The following is a 20,775-nucleotide window of genomic DNA, read 5'->3' on the forward strand; positions in this document are numbered from 1 at the left end:
GCACCATCAACTCACATTGGTTCAAACGAGATTCTGTTTCCTCCTTTTCATTCTGTAGAATCGGGTGTATATAGGCCTACACCATACCTACCTGGTAAATTATTTACAGTAGTTTGTTCCGCCTCGTAGACTTTCGATTTCAATAATCCTCATAGAAAGGAGTTCAGTGGAGTCAAATTGGGGGATCAGGGTGGTCATTCAGTTGAACCTCTCCTCCCAATCTACTAACATGGAAAGTTTTTATAGCAGTGTTACTATGTAGGTAATGAAAAGGAGTCCCGTATTTTTGACGGGGTTGATGGGTTAATTCTCGGCATAACTGCAAATTGAAATATTCTACACCATTCAGGTTTGATATTGAAAAGAATAGTTCTGTAATATATTTACTCAAAATTCGTGGCCGATTGGGATTTGAATAACTTCAGTGTCGGAAATTTTGACGAGTCATCTGCACTTTGTATATAGGTTAGTCTATATACAAAGATACAGACTAACCCTAAAACACTTGGTGTACGTTTAAAAAATTGTAGGTATGGTCATTGTCTAAAGATTTAAATTTAAAGATTTAAATCTATAGACAATGGTATGGTTAGTCTGTCCATCTACCGTCGAGTAGCTCAATAGTTTTCTTACTATATATTACCAACTTAATTATGACAGCTAGATATATGAAGATTTTCATAAGTTTAAAAATCACTAAGGTTCTAATTTGGATGTGCTTTACTTTTCCTTTCACTTTGGGGTTAATAATTTTGCATCGTGGCAAAATAATTATTGAACCATATGAAACTGACTGTAGCATTGAAGAGGTTTGTCAAAGTTCATGATATTTTAAATAAACTATTGCATAAGGAGTTTCTTTCAAACGTTGTAACCAAAAGGACCATTTGCATCACCCCTTTTTTGGACCAGTGGGGTAAAAATAAGAAGCATAGAAACGTTAAATTGAACATATATTTTGATACAATGGTAGACCCTTACATTGAGAAAACTTTGGCTCCACTCAGAGCTAGTGTAAAAGAACAGGCAAGTAATACTATAGTTTTAAAAGTTCTGTTAATTAACTCCTGGTTTTCCTGTAGGGTGATTTGGTCCGTCAACTAAAATCTGATGGAGCGCCTGTGTTGGATGTTAAGAAAGCAGTGTTGGAACTTAGAGCCAGAAAAAAAGTTCTTGAAGATACAGAACTTAGTCTGGCTCCGAATTCAACTTTTGATAGGGCAAAAATGGAGGACCTTCTCAAACGAAGATTCTTTTATGACCAGAGTTTCGCAATATATGGGGGTATCACAGGACAGTTTGATTTTGGACCAATGGGGTGTGCTTTCAAGTCAAATTTACTCCAAGCATGGAGACAGTTCTTTGTTTTAGAAGAACAGATGTTAGAAGTAGATTGTTCAATTTTGACTCCAGAACCAGTTCTTAAGTGAGTACTGTTAATTCCATATTTCAACCTTCTTAAATCTACTAAATTATTAAGGAATAAGTTTTCAGTGAAGTGTTTAACACTTTTGTCATCAAAAATGTAACATGTACTTATTTCTCCTGCAAATAGAAAGTACTATAATGTATTTATCATAAAACTAACTTTAGTTTGAAAATTACAATGATAGTTAACAACGAATTATTTGAAATTGAATTTAATTTTTTGTTATCGACCATTGCTATCTATATTCAAGAGATTTAACCAACCGTAGAATAAGTCTAGTTTTTTTTAAGGTGTTCAGTGCACATTTGAAGTTTACCAATTTTAAATACTTCACCACTGAGTACACATCAGACTTCACTGACTAAACGTACTCACCTGTGCAGGGTATTCCACAATGTCAAAATTGTTTAATCTCTTATGCATGAATGCATTTCATTCAGTGGATGAGTTCTTGACATTTCTTTCATAATCATCTATTGAGTTTTTATTCTTGGGTGGAGCTAAATTTAAACATATTTTATACAGTTTTTGAATACTCCCTCCTTTTTTATTATTATCATTAGTATGTTTAGTTTCCAGTGGTTGCTCAACATGAAATTTTAATGTGACATAATCTGCAATAAAAAATGTTTTCATCTGATCTGATATATGAGGCCACTTTATTTCCTCACAAACCTAAAAAAATGGGATTGAAAAACCATTGAATTTTGAAATACTTTCTCCTAGCAAAGCCATAACTCTACTGCAAAAGTGTGGTTTCTTTTTCAACAGTTTGGATCGACCTAACAGAAATTACTAAACACAGTAGCAAAAAACACAATAGCAAATTCAAAGTATTGTAGAAGAGTTCAATCTTTCCCTTGGTAGCTCTCTGACCTTCCAAGTATCTAGAAAACACTCTAGTCTCATGGGCTTATTGCGTTTTTTCTTCGATTTTTTCATGAACCCATTCCAACAGTCTTGTACCCTATACTGATCTGTACAGATTCCTTGTACAGATAGCTATGTTCCTTACCTCTATTTTTTATGTCTCTTGAGATACTGCTACCGCCACCTAGAAATGATTTATATTTGTTTGTTTCATTTATTAGTAAAACCAGTATTGTTTTACTCAAAGTTAGCACAGGTGTGAAACGATTTTGGCACTGTATATTGAATTGACTATGTTACTATAATTCCTTACCAAAAAGTTGTGAAAACTAATAAAATGTTTTCTTTGAAGAAACAAAACCTTTTAAAGTAACACCTCATCGTGAGATAATCTCACGTGTTTCACTTTACAATTACTTCTTCAGGTATGTTCATACCTAGTTATACTTAATTAGTGCTTTATATAAATAACCAATTTCAATGGTATGAGTTTCTACCCACTTCATGACTAATAATTTTACCTGAGTTTAGGTATAAACTGATTTCATTAGCAATTAGCAATTAGTTGTTAGCAAACAATTAACTGTATAAATTAGTTTTAATATGGATTTTCATCAAGTATCAGCCAGTTCTAAATAAATGGTTATTGTGGGTTATCCCTAAGAAATAGACATATTCCATCGCGGACTTTTTTGTAGACCTTTTTAAAGTGTATAAATTTCTGAAGTACATTATTTTGATCTATCTCGTCGGGTTCAGCCAGTGTTTGCAATTCAAGCGCCAAAAAAATGTTAATTCACGACATGACATTAGAAACCTCTAAAATTATTATTGTTTTTCTACTATGTTTTGAATGTTATATACATATAAACCTTCCTCTTGAAATACGCTATAAAAAAAAACATGAAAATCCATTGCGTAGTTTTAAAGATCTAAGCATACATAGGGACAGACAGCGGGAAGCGACTTTGCTGTAGTATGTAGTGATTACCAATTTCAATATTAGAAAACTGTTTTGTTCAATTCTATTTGTTCGTTCAATAACCTTTTTCTTATAGATGTAACATGTCATAACTGTGATTGAACTCATGCCCCTCTGTCAAAACTTGGTTTGCAAATGTGAATGTGGTTTTCTCATTTTCTTTGGGAAAAGTTCTCATTTGATCAATACAAAGTTTTGGGCAAGAACCACCAGTCAACTTATATACTTATCTATCTGACACTGAAGTTTTTTTGTAATTTTTTTCAATTCTTTTCTTTTGTTACATTTTCATTTAAATGAATTTCTTGAGGAAATTTGTTTGCTATTGTTTAAATTTGTAATTAGTTTATTCCTAATTGGTTATTTATAAAAAGCACTAATTAAGTACAATTTAGTTAGTATGAAGACACCTGAAGAAGCAATGGTATACTGAAACACTCGTTATGGTTTTGTCAACAGTGTAGTAATAATCTCACAAAAAAGTTTTACTAGTATGAAACAGAACCCATTTGAAAATTTAAATTTTTTCAGGGCTTCGGGGCATGTAGACAGGTTTGCCGATCTCATGGTGAAAGATACTAAAACTGGAGAGTGTTTCAGATTGGATCATTTGATAAAGGCACATTTGGAAAAAATTGCTGCAGACAAGAAAACAACTCAGGAAACTAGGGATGAATGTATTGATATTATAATAAAGGTGTGCTGTCATAAGTAGCTAAATTCCCATGCTTTGAAATGGTTATATTTATGAATTTCCTTACAGCTTGATGGCATGAACAAAACAGAAATGGCTGAGGTAATGACTAAATTCAGTATGAAGAGTCCTGTTACTGGCAATGACTTGACCGAACCTATTGAATTCAATTTGATGTTTGGAACCCAAATAGGACCGTCAGGGCTCATCAAAGGGTTAGTTACTATCGCTTATCTAGGTTGGGTGCAATTCATTGTAATAATAATGATTTTGACCTGCATTTTTTTCAATAATGCATCCCTTCATTATTTTTTGGAATACAATTTTTCACCATCTTTTCAGCATTTCAGCTTCATATTTCTTAGATTTCATGAGTGGTAACTGAAGAAGTAGTAGCACTTATTGAGAAAATCAGCTGAAAAAATGGCATGACATTCAAAACAATAAATGGATGAATTTAAGATAGTAGATGGGTAGTCTTTGCTCTCTAGTTAGAAACAAAATTAGTAAACTATTGGAGTACGTGGCATGCAAAAGAGTGGACATCCGGGTCCAGGATATAAATACAAAGAGAGATTTTATCGAGTGGGTATGATATAAAAATCAAAAATGAAACAATCAGTGGACACACCACTCCAAAAGTGGGGCAAACCGCGGACACGTGTTTCTGGCTATTGGCCTCATCAGCGCGGTGCAGCCAAGTGTAAAGATGGGCAACACTTGTTTGCCGAAAGCAGGAAACAACACACATGCACGGAGTCAACAACAGGAGCCAACCGCACATTTGTTGGCTCCTGTTGTCAACGCAGGTAGCTATAGCTGCGGATGTCACGCAGGTAGCTATAGCTGCCTACGTGGTCATGTTAGATGTAGCCTGGGAATTTTAGGTCTTCTAACTGGAACCACAAATGTGCGGTTGGCTCCTGTTGTTGACTCCGTGCATGTGTGTTGTTTCCTGCTTTCGGCAAACAAGTGTTGCCCATCTTTACACTTGGCTGCACCGCGCTGATGAGGCCAATAGCCAGAAACACGTGTCCGCGGTTTGCCCCACTTTTGGAGTGGTGTGTCCACTGATTGTTTCATTTTTGATTTTTATATCATACCTACTCGATATATATATATATATATATATATATATATATATTTATTGATGCAACTAATTTTCCTTTATTTTGAGTATTTCAATATTAAATTCTTCAAATCCTTTTTGTAGAATTTAATATTGAAATATACAGGGTGTTCCTTAAATACATGCTAATATTTAAGGAGGTAATTCTTAGACCCATTTCAAGAAAAAAACTTCCTATTATAACTGAGATAATTTTGTAGACATCTTTGGCATATTTGGTACATATGTTCCATGCCTCAAGGCGCATTTTCTGATGTACACAAATTTGTATTTTTTCAAACAGTGGCATCCCTACGGGTTTCGCATTGAATATTTTTGGGGAAAAAGTACTACGCCAATGCTTTCTTTTCAAAATAAAATCATTTTTAAAATCCTCATTTATTTTTGAGAAAATTTGATCTCTTGGTATTTCTTTGTCCGACGCATGATTTTCACTCAAAAAAATAAAAATCGACAGAAAGCAAATTAAGAAATTAGATCAATTCTAAAATGAATGAGAATCTGAAAATTGCTTCATAATGCATTACCAATTCCCTAATAATATTTGAAAACATAATCTGCAAAAAAATAAATTTTTCACAAAAACGAGTTTTATTTTATTTTGTGACAGTAAGTCTAAACGAATAGCACAAATTTGTTAATTAGTAAGAATACCAAAACTGATTATAAAAATTGTTGGAAGTGGCCACCTGCACTTAGTATGCATGCTTCCGCCCTTCTACGCATGGAATTACGCACCCTTTTAAATATTCCCGGCGTATTTCGTATAGTTTCACAAGAGGCAACTATTCACTCTCTTAAATCTTCTAAAGTATTAACGATAGTTTTATACACAAGAGTTTTAAGGTGACCCCATAAAAAAAAATCTAAACTGTTGAGATCGGGGGATCTTGCTGGCCATTGCTGAGGTCCTCTGCGACCTATCCAACGATTAGGATAAACTGTATTTAAATGGTTTCGGACAATTACACTGAAATGAGTAGGGGCGCCATCGTGCATGTACCATATTCAATTCCTTAACGCAAGTGGCACATCTTCCAATAACCCAAGTAAGTCTTCTTCGAGAAAGTGTAAATAAGAACGACCATCAAGGCGTCCTGGTAGAAAAAATGGGCCTATTAGATGATCACCTATAATTCCTGCCCATACATTAACCGAAAATTGGTGTTGGAAATGGGTTTCAGTTATTTCATGGGGATTTTCTTCAGCCCACACATGATTGTTATGGAAATTTTGAATGGCATTCCGAGAAAAATTTGCTTCGTCTGTGAACAAAATTTGTGTCTCAAACTGCGGATTTAGTGCAATACTTTGTAGATACCACTGACTGAAGTTCACACGCTGTGGAAAATCTCTGGGGAGTAATACCTGCACTCTTGAAATATGGTATGGGTATAACAAAAAATCAACCAAAATACGCCAAACAATTTGATGACAAATATCCAGAGTTCTAGCGATCTTCCTCGTACTTGTCTCAGGATGTTCCTCAATTTCTTGCAGCACCGCTTCCTCAATTTCAGGAGTTCTTACTACACGAGGTCTACCTTTCGGAGTCCCTTTCTTGAAACTACCAGTTTCCCTAAGTCGACGATGAATATTTGAAAAGGTTCGGCTATCTGGTAAGGCACGATTAGGATATCTTTTCTGATATATCCGCCTGGCTTCTGTTGCATTACCATCGGCAAGGCCATATACGTAATGCATTTGCGCCATTTCCGCATTCGTATAATTCACCATATTTACTGATATTCAGAAAAACAGTGGACTACCAAAATAACTTCAATAACACTTCAAAATCAATCAAAACGCGCTGTGACAGTTTTTAACACCAACACCTTACTTTAAACCAACATCAATATTAGCTACTGACATTTGTACATACAGAGAATTCGTTTTTTATTGCTATGTTGGGTACACTGTTTTTTCTGCTTTTAATCTTTGAAAGAAATCACATATCGACAAACTCCATATTTCCAAGAGGTGCAGTAAATAAATTCTGCTACACGTCATTTATTCCAGGTTTACTAAATTTATGTTTTCAAAAATTATTAAGCGGTGTTGCGTTATGACTTATCTCAAAAGTTAAGGCATTTAGGACATACGTTCATAGGACGTTTTTTCTTTAAAATGGGTCTAAGAATTACCTCCCTAAATATTAGCATGTGTATATATATATATATATATATATATATATATATATATATATATATATATATATATATTGTAAAAGATATCATTTTTCACTTTATTTTCAGATTCTTGAGACCTGAGACTGCTCAGGGTATATTTGTGAATTTCAAACGTCTCCTCGAATTCAATCAAGGAAAACTACCTTTTGCTGCAGCACAAATAGGTAAAAGTAAAATATATTTATCTAAAAAATGCAATGAAGCAATTATGAACGCTGACCCTCTACTCGTTAAAAATTAATAATGATAATGATGATAATTATACAGTTTTTACACTAAATTGTATTCAAGACTTGTTTTGCTACATTTACCAGTCCAACTGATGAAGCTACCGTTTTTTTTTCCTTCATCAACTACAATCTGTCTCCTCTGTTGGATATTTCAGTAGAACCCCGTTTCTATGAGACATGACCATAGGATTACGGTATGGGGTAGCCTTTTCAGGATACACACTGGTTTTTGTTTCAGGGATGTCTTCCCTAGCTCTTTATTAGGTTATAGCGCCTAAGACTCGCTTTCACCAACAACTTGTTGGTGCACATAACGACCACACTCTTGCCACTTGGGTGATGTTCCGTCTCTATCTCAGCACTTTGTAGATGAGTGCCTTACAACACTGAGGCTCCAACACTAACTTTTCCCTATGAAGCTACCATGTAGCACAACACGTCTCAAATGAAATTTAGTATGAGAATTCTATAATTATTATCATGGATAGCAATAAAGTAATTGAAATGTCTTTTTTTTTAAGCCAATGTGTAAATTTCCAGGAAATGCATTTCGTAATGAAATATCTCCAAGATCTGGTCTCATCAGAGTTCGAGAGTTCACAATGGCAGAGATAGAACATTTCTGTGATCCAAACGAAAAACAACATCCTAAATTCGATAGCGTAAGAGATACCGAACTGCTCCTCTATTCAGCCTGCAATCAAATGGATGGCAAACCAGCTGAAAGATTAACTATCGGAGAAGCTGTTGATAATGTGAGAACTATTTTTTTGGTTATTTTTCTGTGTTTTTACCACAAAAAATATGTCTGCTTCAATTGAAATGAACGAATTGGGATACTGAAATGAAAAAAATTTGATATCCCCAATTTGATTGACTGAAGAATTTTATTCATATTAGGTAGTGTTTTTTATTATTTGTAGTCTTTGGTTGCAAATGAAACTTTGGGTTACTTCATGGCCAGAATCCAGAAGTTTATGGTCAAATGTGGTGTTGACCCCTCAAGGCTTCGATTTAGACAGCACATGTCTAATGAAATGGCTCATTATGCCTGTGACTGTTGGGATGCTGAGTGTTTGACAAGTTATGTGAGTATTATGAGAAATATATTCCTGTAGTATCAATTTTGTTCAAAACAATTACCATGAAATTGATAAAATTATAAAAAATCTTACTATTTATGTCTAAGCCAATCAATAGAAATGAGTTAATTTTAAAATATATGTATAGAGGTATTGAAAATCTATTCTATAAATTTATTAAAACAACTTTCACATCAAGAGTAACAGCTTCGAACATTCCTAATTCATTTACAAATATAAAATTGTTTGTTGCCTATCACATTGATAGCAATTGTGTCATTTCAGGGATGGGTGGAATGTGTCGGCTGTGCTGATCGATCTGCTTATGATCTCACTCAACACTTTAAAGCAACAGGAGTGAGGTTAGCTGCTGAAAAAAAATTGGCAGAGCCTAAAATAATAGATGTTGTAGAAGCATCACCAAATAAAGGTATAATAGGAAAAATCTTCAAAAAAGATGCCAAAGGTATTACAGATGCCTTGACTAATCTCCAAATTGAAGAACTTGCAATACTAGAAGAGAAATTGGAAACTGAAGGGTATGTTGCTCAAAGAGAGTAAACGTTCACTGGCATGGTCGGCAGGTTTTTATGCCTGACACTTCATCCAGGACTACATTAGACATAATCAAAGGCAATGAGGCCATAGACAAAGTGTTTTAGTTGTCTTCAAAGCGGAATATGTTGCCTCATCGCCGTTGATAATGTCTACCGCAGTCGAAGACAAAACGTTAGGCAGAAAAACCTAGAGAGCACGGCCAAAAAACCCAGAAAATAGTTTTGGAGGTTATGTTCTTTGAGAAGTGAATCTCGCATTTTCTTTCAATTGTGATCAAGGAGGAGGGGTTAAACGTAAATACATCATCGATTTATTCAACATCCTATTTTTTCAGTCCACTGAGTTACCTTGCAGAGCTGATTCCAAAAATGTAATTGGCTCACTATCCATGATGATAGTGGGCTACAATTAATTAATAGTAAATGAGATAACAGGTAGAATTTGTAAATCAATCACAATCTCAGTTATTAGACACCAGGTAAATTTTGAGATCACATGTAGAATTTGTAAAACAATTACACTCTTGGTTCTTGGACACCAGGTTAATTTTTTAATAAGACTTAAATTATTGGCATTATGAAAGAAAGGTTTGAGAATGGTGAGTGTTCAACCTCCTGTTGGTTGTCCATCGGGGAACCTGAACCTTTACTCTTGTTGATTTACCTCCAGTAGGTTCAAGTTATGAGAACGACAACAATTTCCACACTATGTACTACATATTCAATGTAGAGGGTAAGAGTCAGAAGTTGAACCTACTGCAGTCTCTGAAAATCAACAAAGGTAAATGTTTGGGCTCCCTGTTGAACGACCAACAGGAGGTTCACCACTCACATTTGTAAAATCTTTTTTCATAATACCAATAAATTTATTCATATTCAAAAATTTACCAGCTGTCGAAGAACTGAGATTGTAATTGGTTCCTAATAGGTTTCAGGTTGTATATGTACCTAATGCTGTTGTATATAAGAATTGTAGCCCGGGTGTATAATTTTAATTTCTATCGAGGAAACTGCATTATTGACAAAACGTCTCAGGAAATTAAAAATGTATGTGAAAATTGTTTAATTATTATCATGGATAGTGTTATTAATTTTCATTAAGTAACGGTCAGTCCATTCATAACAAGCTCAGCATTTATTATTTTTTTTAAACGGTAAATCAAAGTAAAAAAATTACTTGTTTCCGGACTTTTTAATAACTTCCTCGATTGAGATCAACGATCATAGTTGTTGATGATGAAGATACCAAAAAAATATTGTGATTCTATGACTGTTGAAAAAAGGATCACTTATGTGACCATTTCTTGTTGGGTAAATAGGCAATGATACTATAACTCACACTTTCGAACATATCACAGTTGACCAGGTTCCTTACTCACTGCTTTCGAGCCAATCACAGATGAGTAAATTCATAACTTTAGAGTTATGTTTGAATTATAACCAATTGCAAGTAAGCCTTGAGAATTCACCTAATTCAAAATATGTTCTCAAACATTAAACGTGTAATCACTGAACTGATATTTTTTTTTAAATAGATAGTTTCAAAAACAAGAATAATGATAAAAAGAGAAATGAAAATTTCTATGTTTTTTACCACTTTTATTTGTAACAATTCTGAACTAGAGTTCAGAATTGTAACTGAAATACACTAGTAGTAATAGAATTTATTCATAAATCAAAGATTACTTATTAGTCTAGTCAAAAAAAAGTTATATACAAATGAAACTGACAATTGCCAATTTCACAATAGAGAAGTCAAGGAATATAAAATTCCTTAACATTATGAAATACTTTGTCAAAAAGGAAATTTCTCAATTAATTTTTTAATAGAATATCATTTAGATTCACATCTATCATTTCTGGAACATATACCAATATGCTTTGTTGAATTTTCACAGACTAATAACCTTGCATAGGGTTGTCGAAGTCTTTTTTGATTCCTGGTATCATTAGTTCGTTTTAGTTTCTTTCAATGTACATAATCAGCTCAAAAATATACAAACGTGGAAGGGTTAGTATTTGGAGTTTCTTGAATAAAGGTTTATTGTAGTTGGATGAGTCTGTCACATTGTTCTTATTATCCTTTTTTGAGGTACAAAAGTTTTTTCAAAGTGACAAGAGGACCCCCAAAAGATCACGCCATATTGCAGAGCAGACTGCACCATCCCAAAATAGTATAATTTCAGAATGTCTGCTGATACAGTATCTTATAGATTTTTTATTATATAGTATGTAGTTCTGAACATACAGCGTGCATGTGGGGTTCCCATGTTAGTTCACTATCCAAAGTATTACCAAATAACTTGATGATTTTCATAGAATGTATAGATTTACCAGATAAGTCTATGTATAGGTCATAATTTGGATTAAGGTTTTTTGGTAACAACCGGACATAATTGTTTTTTTCCGATGTCAATTGTTTTATGTTCTGGCATATTGTTTTCATTATTTTTATTTCCAGTTCCTATGAAATAACAGTAGGAAAACAAAACTTCACACTTACTAAAGATATGGTGTCTGTGAAGAAATACCAGAAAACACTGCATGTCGAAGAAGTCATCCCCAGTGTCATTGAACCGTCTTTTGGTAAGTGACCAAAAAATTCCTCCTAATCCTTATTGCATGTTTACCTTCATTTGTTGTAGGTGTGGGTAGAGTAATGTACGCCATCTTTGAACACAATTTCAAGCAACGTGATGGTGACGAACAAAGAACATATCTATCGTTACCTGCAACTGTTGCACCATTGAAATGTAGTGTTCTGCCTTTGAGTTCCAACCAAGAGTTTGTTCCTTTCATCAAGCGAATTTGTAAGTATTGAATACTATTTCATAAATGCAGTATTATTACCTGTTGAGAAAGTATTTTCCTGTGATGTACATCAACACCATTTTTTGAAAAATTCAATATCAACCCTGATATTATTTGACGTGTGTTTATTTTTTTCCTTCCATTCTGTATTTTTATCATCTACTACAACTGTAAATGTACGAAAGATGTTAATATTCAATAAATCATTAAAGAAGAACTTTATTTCCAGATAGGCAAGCCTAATATAAACATAATTAATGTAATTTATCTAAATATAATACATAAAAATCAAAATAAATTAGTCTATTATAACCAAATAACAGAAAATCACAAAAAAGAAAAAAACTATATCGCACATATTCTATATAGGATACACGTTTACATATTTACTTATTACATTCAAAACAAAGTCTTAGTTATTATTATATTTTAAGTATAAATTAGCTTCAATTCAGTTTTTCGTTATGAATGTCCCTCTTGAATAGACGGAGAGAAGAAGAGTTTTTTATGTTATTTGGTAGTTTATTGAAACTGTCCAGACCTTTGAAAAATAACGAGTTCATACTGCTACGTGAATTTGTCTTTGGGATGTGAAAATTGGTGTTCGATCTAGTATCATGATGATGTACTTCACTATTTGTGATTAAAAGGTTTACTAAGTATGTTGGTTGCAATTTCTTTATTATTTTAAATATAAATATCATAGTTTGATAATACAATCGTTGAGAGACATTAAGCCACCTTAAACTACAGAGCATATTATGTATAGGTGTCATTCTATTGCAGAGTAATATTATTCGCATTCCACGATTTTGTAATTGATTTAATTTGTTCTGATTCAAGAGGTATAAGAGAGTCCCGCAAAAATCGTAATGAGGTTTTATTATGCAATTATAGCACGCTATTTTGGCATACATTGATAATACACATGCCACTCTAGAAAAAAAAAACAATTTCTTTGATATTTTGCTTATTATATAGTCAGCATGATCATTCAATGAAATTGTATTATCTACAATGAACCCTAGATACTTGATTTTACTCACTATTTCTACATCATTTTCCTTAATTTTAATTTTGATTGTGTTTCTCCCAATTTTATTTTGTTTATACTTTGTTGTAATGATCATCGCCTTAGTTTTAGTGATATTAAGTTTCAGTTTATTTATTCCAAGGTACAACTCAATATTTTTCAATGAATTATTTATCTTTTCAATAGCGACTTGCAAGGTTTTATCGTAGGTATATATTAATGTATCATCTGCAAATAAGTTAATCACATGATCACCATCTACGTAATTGATATTGTTTATATAAATCAGAAATAGTAAAGGTCCTAATACTCTACCTTGTGGAACTCCAAAATCATTCACTAACTCTTGTGAGTAGCACCTATTAATTTTTGTCATTTGACTCCGCGAACTGAGGTAACTTTTCATCCACTTCAAAACTACATCACCAATACCATAATATTTGAGCTTATGGATTAATATATCTCTGTCTATTGTTTCGAATGCCCTCTTTAAATCCAAGAATGTACAAACAACGTAATTATCTTTATCAATTTTTTCTTTCCAATTTGTTATTGTGAACTGTAAGGCAGCCTCACACAAATGTTTTTTTCTGAAGCCTGACTGACAACCTAAAAGTAACCTGTTTTCATCAAAGTATTTGTTGAGTTCCTCATATACTGCTAATTCCAATACTTTTTCAAGGATTGGAAGAGTATTGATAGGAAAAATAACATGCTTCATAAGTATTATTTATTTTTGGTATTGGTATTACTGTGCTTATTTTGAAGTGTTGGGGAAATTGTCCTGTTTGAAGAGACGTATTAATAAAGTTCAGTATAACATGCCCCAAGGTGTTGAATGTCTCTTTTAGAAATAGATTGTTCATTGTCTCAGATCTATTAATTTTATTTATTGAAAATATTATATTTTTCAACTGCGGCAAGTCTATCTGTTTAAAAGAATTTAATTTACAATTTACTATGTCAAAACTGTTTGAACTCCAGTCTGAATCAGAATTTATATTGTTCACAATTTCACCTATACTATTGACAAAATATTCATTGAATGCATTTGCAATATCAATTTCTGTGCTACAAACTTTTATTTGATCACCGACATTGAATACTATCTTTTCAAAATTATAACTTTCAATTAGATTTATAAGTGATTTCAAATATTTCCACATTTCTTTCGCATTATGTTTATTTTCATCAATTTTCTTTTCATAATAATGCTCTTGCTTTACTTTTAACATATTCATATAGTCATTTCTCACTCTCTTATAATTTTCCCAATTTATATGTTTACTTAAGTTTGTACTTTGTTTGAATTTCTTATAAGCTAAATCTCTTTCCTTTGCTTTGATTTTCAATTCACTATCATAGTATGGGACTTGATTTGATTTTATTTTAACAGTATGTTCTGGTGCTACCTGATCAACAATATCTAGGCAGTTTTTTGTTATATTCTCCAATATCACATCAACGTTAACTAAATTCAAATTCCAGTTAAAGGACAATAGCTCAATGTTTATGTTATGATAGGTATCTACGTTCATTTTTCTAATTTGCTTGAATGTTTCCCCTAAAGTGATATTTGCATTACAGAAATTTACAGATATGATAAGAGTGGTCAGTTAGTTTTGGATTATCATGAACAATTGCTCGATTAGAATCAATATTTGTTACAATATAATCTATAAGAATAGAGCTATGCTGCGTACACCGTGTCTTTGTATTTACAATTTGATCTACTCCATACATATTAAATAAATGTTTGACCTTTTTGGTATAGAAGAAATCATCATTCCCATAGTCCATATTGAAGTCGCCAATCATCAGACATTTTTTTCCTATAAAGTATGTCTCCAGAATGTTCTCTAATATATCTAAAAATGTTCCATGATTTGAGCTTGGAGAATGGTAGATACCACCGATGTGCCACTTTTGTGACTTCATCTTTACACTTATAAACTGTATCCAAAAGTTCCCATCCAAAATTTCAGGTTTGATAACTCTATAATCTATTCCTACTCGAACATATATTAATACTCCACCAGTTCGTCGACTTTCGCTATCGCACCGAACTATGTTATAGTTATTTATGCTGATTTCAAAATTTTGTATGTCTGATGTTGTTCTTGATTCACTCATGATGATGAATGATGAATTCAATACTGCAATGCTAGTTATAATATCTGTTTTGTGTGCGATAAAACTCTGAATATTTAAATAAATTATATCCTCATTATACTGTAGTGGTTGACTATTGGTGTCCATAGTAAAAATATAAATTACTCTATCAATCATTAAACAGATATGGCAACAAAAATAATGATGAATTTGAAAAGGTCTTACATACAAATAAAGACACAGTGATAGAAACACATGAGTACTATCATGAAGAAAAATCTTCTAAGAATGATACCAAGAAAAATTGTGAATGCAAATGTTTCCAAATGAAATGATGAAAATTCAAAGTAAACAAAAATTTGAGGAAATTATACATTTGGATACATTAGAAGATACATTACAGATTATCGCTGAATAAAAATATGAGGGAGGTGGTTTAAAATCTGAATGGCAAGGAAAAAAAAACATACAAACGTAATGTAGTAACGTTGGAAGATGCTGGAGAAAAATTCAAAAGAGACAAAAGCAGAATATAGCTGTACTAATGTAAAGTATCCAAAGAGGTAACTGAGGGGAATATAAAATCATTCTTGAAGAAGACAACTGGCAAGAGAAAGAAGACTTCATTATTGAATATTTGAAAGAGAACAGATACCTGAATACATTCTAAGTAGCTGCTGACGTGGGTGGTCAGTTCCACTCATTCAATAGACCGCTGTGTGAACCGCCGGTTCGAACCGAAATGCTGGTTACCGAAAAAACAGATTTTAACAGATTTTCTACATTAACTCTACTTTTGTTAGGGCATAAATCTTTTATGAACAAGTGGCAGTCATACCCACTGAGATTAAGAAAAGTTAGGCAATTTGAAATTGAGATTTCAAATGGAATGTGTAGCTCCATTTCTTTTTTCCCATTTGATGGCAGTGGTCAAGTACTTTAATATCATCCTCTTCAAATGTCTTTTCACAATACCACATGTAGTGACAATATTGAAATCATGCTCTTCCTCGGACTCATTGGAACAACATTTTTCGAATATTTGTGATATATGATGGTGGCATCAGTTTGAAACTAACACTTCAGATGCATCCGCCCCTATATATAATAGGAATTTAGAAATTGAATAATCAAAAAATAACTTTATGAGATATAAGAAAGCAAATGGTTTATGAATATAAGTTCGATGTGTAAGAGTTTGGCTTATTTGTATGCACTGGTTTCGGAATTGATTCGAAATCAGCGTATACATTGAATGGGACTTTCAACTGTTTCTCGATATTTTCAAATTTCAAAATATTCTCAGGTACACAATCACCGAAATTATTAACCCTCAAATTTGTGGTCGGTGTTTTTATCGATATGTGATTACAATCGTTCAGTTGATGTCGCAATAAAGTCCGCTCATTACCAAAGTACAATAAATAACCATCACAAAAATACTTTTTTATGATCGTGTACAGATATTTAATCCAACAATAACGACTGCTACCAAAAATCATCTTTTATATTCAGCAGATTCACGTGACTATTAAATATACGTTTAGGATAGTGTAACAGTTGTGAAAACTAGAAATCAACAAGAAGAAAGCGACCAGAGTTTTGGAAGAACATGTGAATGAATACTTCATCAGGACAGTTAACTTGGTTAGCAAAACGCACGTCGAGAGACCTTGATTTTTGTACTGGTGTTGTGAAAGTGTTTTCAATGAACTTGAATTAAGCCCAAAAAATATGATAAACATCCACCAAAGAGCTATAAGAAACAAGAATGTTGCAGGTTATGATAGAGATGAAAATAAGTACAAGAGGCAGCAGTTTCTTTTAAAGACTTGAGAGAAATTAAGAAGTCATATGGTGAATATTACTGGAGTTTTTTCACAACACCAAACCGTTATTTTAACACATCGACACATGTTTCTAGGAAGATCTACCTCTTGAAGATAATCACTTGGTGATGGAAACACGTGTCGAGGTGGTAAAATAACGGTTTGGTGTTGGGAAAAAACTCGAGTAATATTCATTACTACACCAAAGGTTCCAAACAGTGCATCACAAGTTATATGATGCCCAAGCGGTAAAAAAGTGATTCTACTACTTAAAAATAAAAGCATAATTTTCTGGAAAAGAATGGTTTTGGCTTTTCACTTCTTCATCTCCATACAAAAAAAAATATGTCCTGAAAATATACCCCTTTCAATTCATAAAAGCATAATGCTTTGTTACATATAAATACATGTATTCTTTTTTTTAACGAAGGGGTTGACATTACTCTCATTCAATGGATATTAGCCCTCCTAGTTTAACCAAATTTACCATATTATTTTGGGAAATAAAGTTTTTGGCTTTCTATTACTCCATCTTGATACAAAAAATGTACATTATATTTTTCATATTTTCAGCTGCCGATCTAACTAAAGTTGATGTTTCCCATAAAGTAGATGACAGTTCTGGATCTATAGGGAGACGGTATGCCAGAACAGATGAAATTGCTATACCCTATGGTATTACAATAGACTTTGATACACTGAAAGAACCACACAGTGTTACACTGAGGGAAAGAGACTCCATGGGACAAGTGAGAATACCGGTAATAAGGCTAATATTTTTTTTTTGTTGACTATAAAACATAATTTATAAAATTATTACAATGTGTTAAAACAACGATAAAAATAAAATAAATACAACAATAAAAATTAATTGGCGCTCCGGGGTGAATTCATTCATTTCAGTGGCGCATTTGCTTTTTCAGCTGCAGGAAAACCCGGAAAAATCTGCAGCCCCACATCATCTGAAGATCTTGATCTAACAATGTCCTCTCTCTCATAAAACAAAATGTAGGGTGTCTCCAGAGGCTCCAATAAATTCAATGCATCATCGCCAGAACACTTCGTGACACAACTATCGTCAAACTTAAACCAGTCTGTTTCTTCTTTGACCAAGGCGTAATAATGATCACATTCAACGCCAGAACCACAGTGAACAATGATTGCATGAATATTATAACAGTGGTCTGCTAGGTTGAAATGTTCATCTATTTCGAACTTTCCAAAGAGTTTCTTGCTTCCGTTAGAGGTTGAGTCTTGTTTGAAAATCATCAGTGTTATTATTAGATTGACTGGTGCCTCAGCTATACTTGTTTCCTTATAACAGTCAGTTAGTTTGGCGCATGTTTGACAATACAGTCGATCATCACCTGTTAAAAATTCCATTTTCAGATGATTTAACAATAAGCTTTGAACGGACTGGTAATTAGTCGTATTAGGAAAAGCTAGATGAAGTTCCAGAAATTCACATAAGTTTTCAGTACTTCTTGAACATTTACCACAAAGTAAACAAGTGAGGATTTTTCCAGCAAAAGATTTACAAACACAAGACGAGATGGGTTGTACGGAATCATTCAGTCCAGAGCGGCTGGGAGTATTGATTTTGCTATTGTTTTGCTCACGAAGAGTATTCAACAAGAACCCCAAGAATTCGGAACAATCCTCTTGTTGTCCTAATGAGTATCTAGTGGACTTCAAAGACTCCAGGCTAATATATATTAATATATTCTAGGCGAATGTGTCACATCTAAGGAAATTTGTCACCTCAAGTTTTTGAATTTATTTTAGATATTTAAAGAATTACCTTACAATTATAATTTTTGAATGTGATTTGAAGCTTTGACATTTGAAATTGTGGTTAACTTGTTCACAATAGTAGACAAGGTTTTTTTCCAATGTTTTTGTACTTGGAGTAATTGATCAACACATTTACATAATTTTCGTTGCATAGTCATTCAAATAACTATTAATTTGTTTCATTTATTTTTTAGCTCGATGAAATTGCATCCACAATTCACAATCTCTCTTATAATAAAGAGAGCTGGAGTGATATAGAAGAAAAGTATCCAAGGTTTGAACAGCAAGAAAATAAAGCAGTATAGTGATAATGAATCCAATGCATTTTATACAATGTCACAATGTTGTAGCTTAAGCTCAAAGCCGTACTTTCTATTCAATTCAAAATATATTTGAATGAAGAAAGTACTATTTCTTTATTAAATATTATTCAAATATACCATCATATTTAAAACTAGTTTGATTGCCAACTTTTCCAAAGACTCAACCTCATTTTACTGTGATAGTATTCCCTGTAAACAGTTCTAATGCATGTTTTTCTAGTACCAGAAAAGGGGTACCTAAGAATTTTTTATCTGATAGTACTACTTTCCCGGCTAATACCAAAACCTACTGTGTAGGTATGTATGTCTCCTAGAATAGTCTTCAGACATTGTCTTTAGACAATGATTCAGACACATTTTGATCTCTGTTAGGGAATTGAATTCTTTTCCTCTTCTGATTCTGTTTTCTAAAACCGAAATAAGATAAGTTAGTAAAATAATCGAAATAAGAAAAAATGAGAATTAGTAATAAGTATGAAATTTGAAAGTTAATAATTCAGTTTGTGAATGAAATATGAAATATCTGAAATGGAAATTAATCAATAACTGGATTGAACAATTAAGTAAAATTAAAATTGAATATGAAAGATATTCCGGAGATTCGTTTTTAGGGAAAAAATCTTTTTGGCTCTCTACTTTCATCTTCAAACTAAAAATCTAAGAAACTTTTGTAACGAAGAAAGAAGCTTTTTCTCCAAAAAAATAATCTCTTTCAAATATTCCCCTTTCAACTTGAATGAAATTCGTTTTGCTGGGATTAAATAAATAAACATATATAAATGTGTCAAATCATTCATGACAAGAGCAAAGTTGTCTCTTCTAGTGACAAAATCGTAATGTCATGATCGGTCGGTTCGACGTGGGTGCTTTGTTCACTCACTTGAATTGACCGCCGTGTTGATCGGTGGTTCAAGCCCCATGCTGAACGATCGATTTTCACTTGCTATCGTCCAACTTGTGTTAGGAATCACGTTAAAACGTAAGACCTCGTTAATCCTTAGTTCGCACAAGTTTCGACTTCTGAGGGTTGTCGTTCGTAGGGGTACGACAGGTGGTTAATGAAAAAACAGATTTTGAACAGATTTTTTAAACAAATGAGTGCCTTATCTTATTTCCCAAAACGGTGCTGATGAGGTGATAAAACGATTGTCTTGTTCACAAACAGTATTGAAGATGATAGTGTTCTATGTAAGTGAAATATCAATATACTTTCATTCATGTTGTGTAGCGTTCCTATGGATATTTATTTCAATTCCAGGAAATTTTCAAAACAACAAACTGAATGAAAAAAAATATTTCTTTCTTAAAGCAATAAAAATAAAGAAAAATGAAGGTGAATAAATGAAAAGAGAATCAAGGAACGATGAACGAGAACAAAAAATGTTTCAAACCAAGTTAGTTCACATTTTGATTGTTGGTATCCAGAATCATGTGATAACTGGCCTATTCCTGATACTTAGAGAGTATTTAGAATTAAGTATTGTCTCCTTCCTTCTCTCTGCTTTTCTGGTTCGTGCACTATACCCCATGTTCCTGATTGTCAATAGCTTTCCATATGTTGCGGATCTCCAAACTAGCCTAGCTGAATGTGTCATTCAATGTGCATGCAGTTTCTTTAATTTTCCATTTAAACCCGTGTTCCATCCTCGGACCTTTTGATATGATCGGCTATTCCCAGATTGATTATTCTTAAACTATCAACTGATTCTTG

General features: G+C 32.9%; 1 protein-coding gene across 1 annotated transcript; it reads left to right on the forward strand.

The window, feature by feature from the left end:
- The first annotated feature begins 693 nt into the window (after positions 1-693).
- GlyRS (glycine--tRNA ligase) lies at positions 694-19,195 on the forward strand. The gene is made up of 12 exons (XM_074183544.1): positions 694-1,026; positions 1,083-1,426; positions 3,813-3,978; positions 4,045-4,190; positions 7,360-7,457; positions 8,064-8,278; positions 8,447-8,611; positions 8,891-9,144; positions 11,624-11,748; positions 11,808-11,972; positions 17,521-17,708; positions 18,936-19,195. Exons 1-12 carry the CDS (start codon positions 784-786, stop codon positions 19,044-19,046), a joined length of 2,220 nt encoding a protein of 739 aa, XP_074039645.1. The 5' UTR covers positions 694-783; the 3' UTR covers positions 19,047-19,195.
- The last annotated feature ends 1,580 nt before the right edge of the window (positions 19,196-20,775 follow it).

Source organism: Leptinotarsa decemlineata, unplaced genomic scaffold (genome assembly GCF_025532065.1).
Source record: "Leptinotarsa decemlineata unplaced genomic scaffold, Ldec_3_MD MMD2_tig00026340_RagTag_RagTag, whole genome shotgun sequence".
In the NCBI taxonomy this organism is placed as follows: Eukaryota; Metazoa; Arthropoda; class Insecta; order Coleoptera; family Chrysomelidae; genus Leptinotarsa; species Leptinotarsa decemlineata.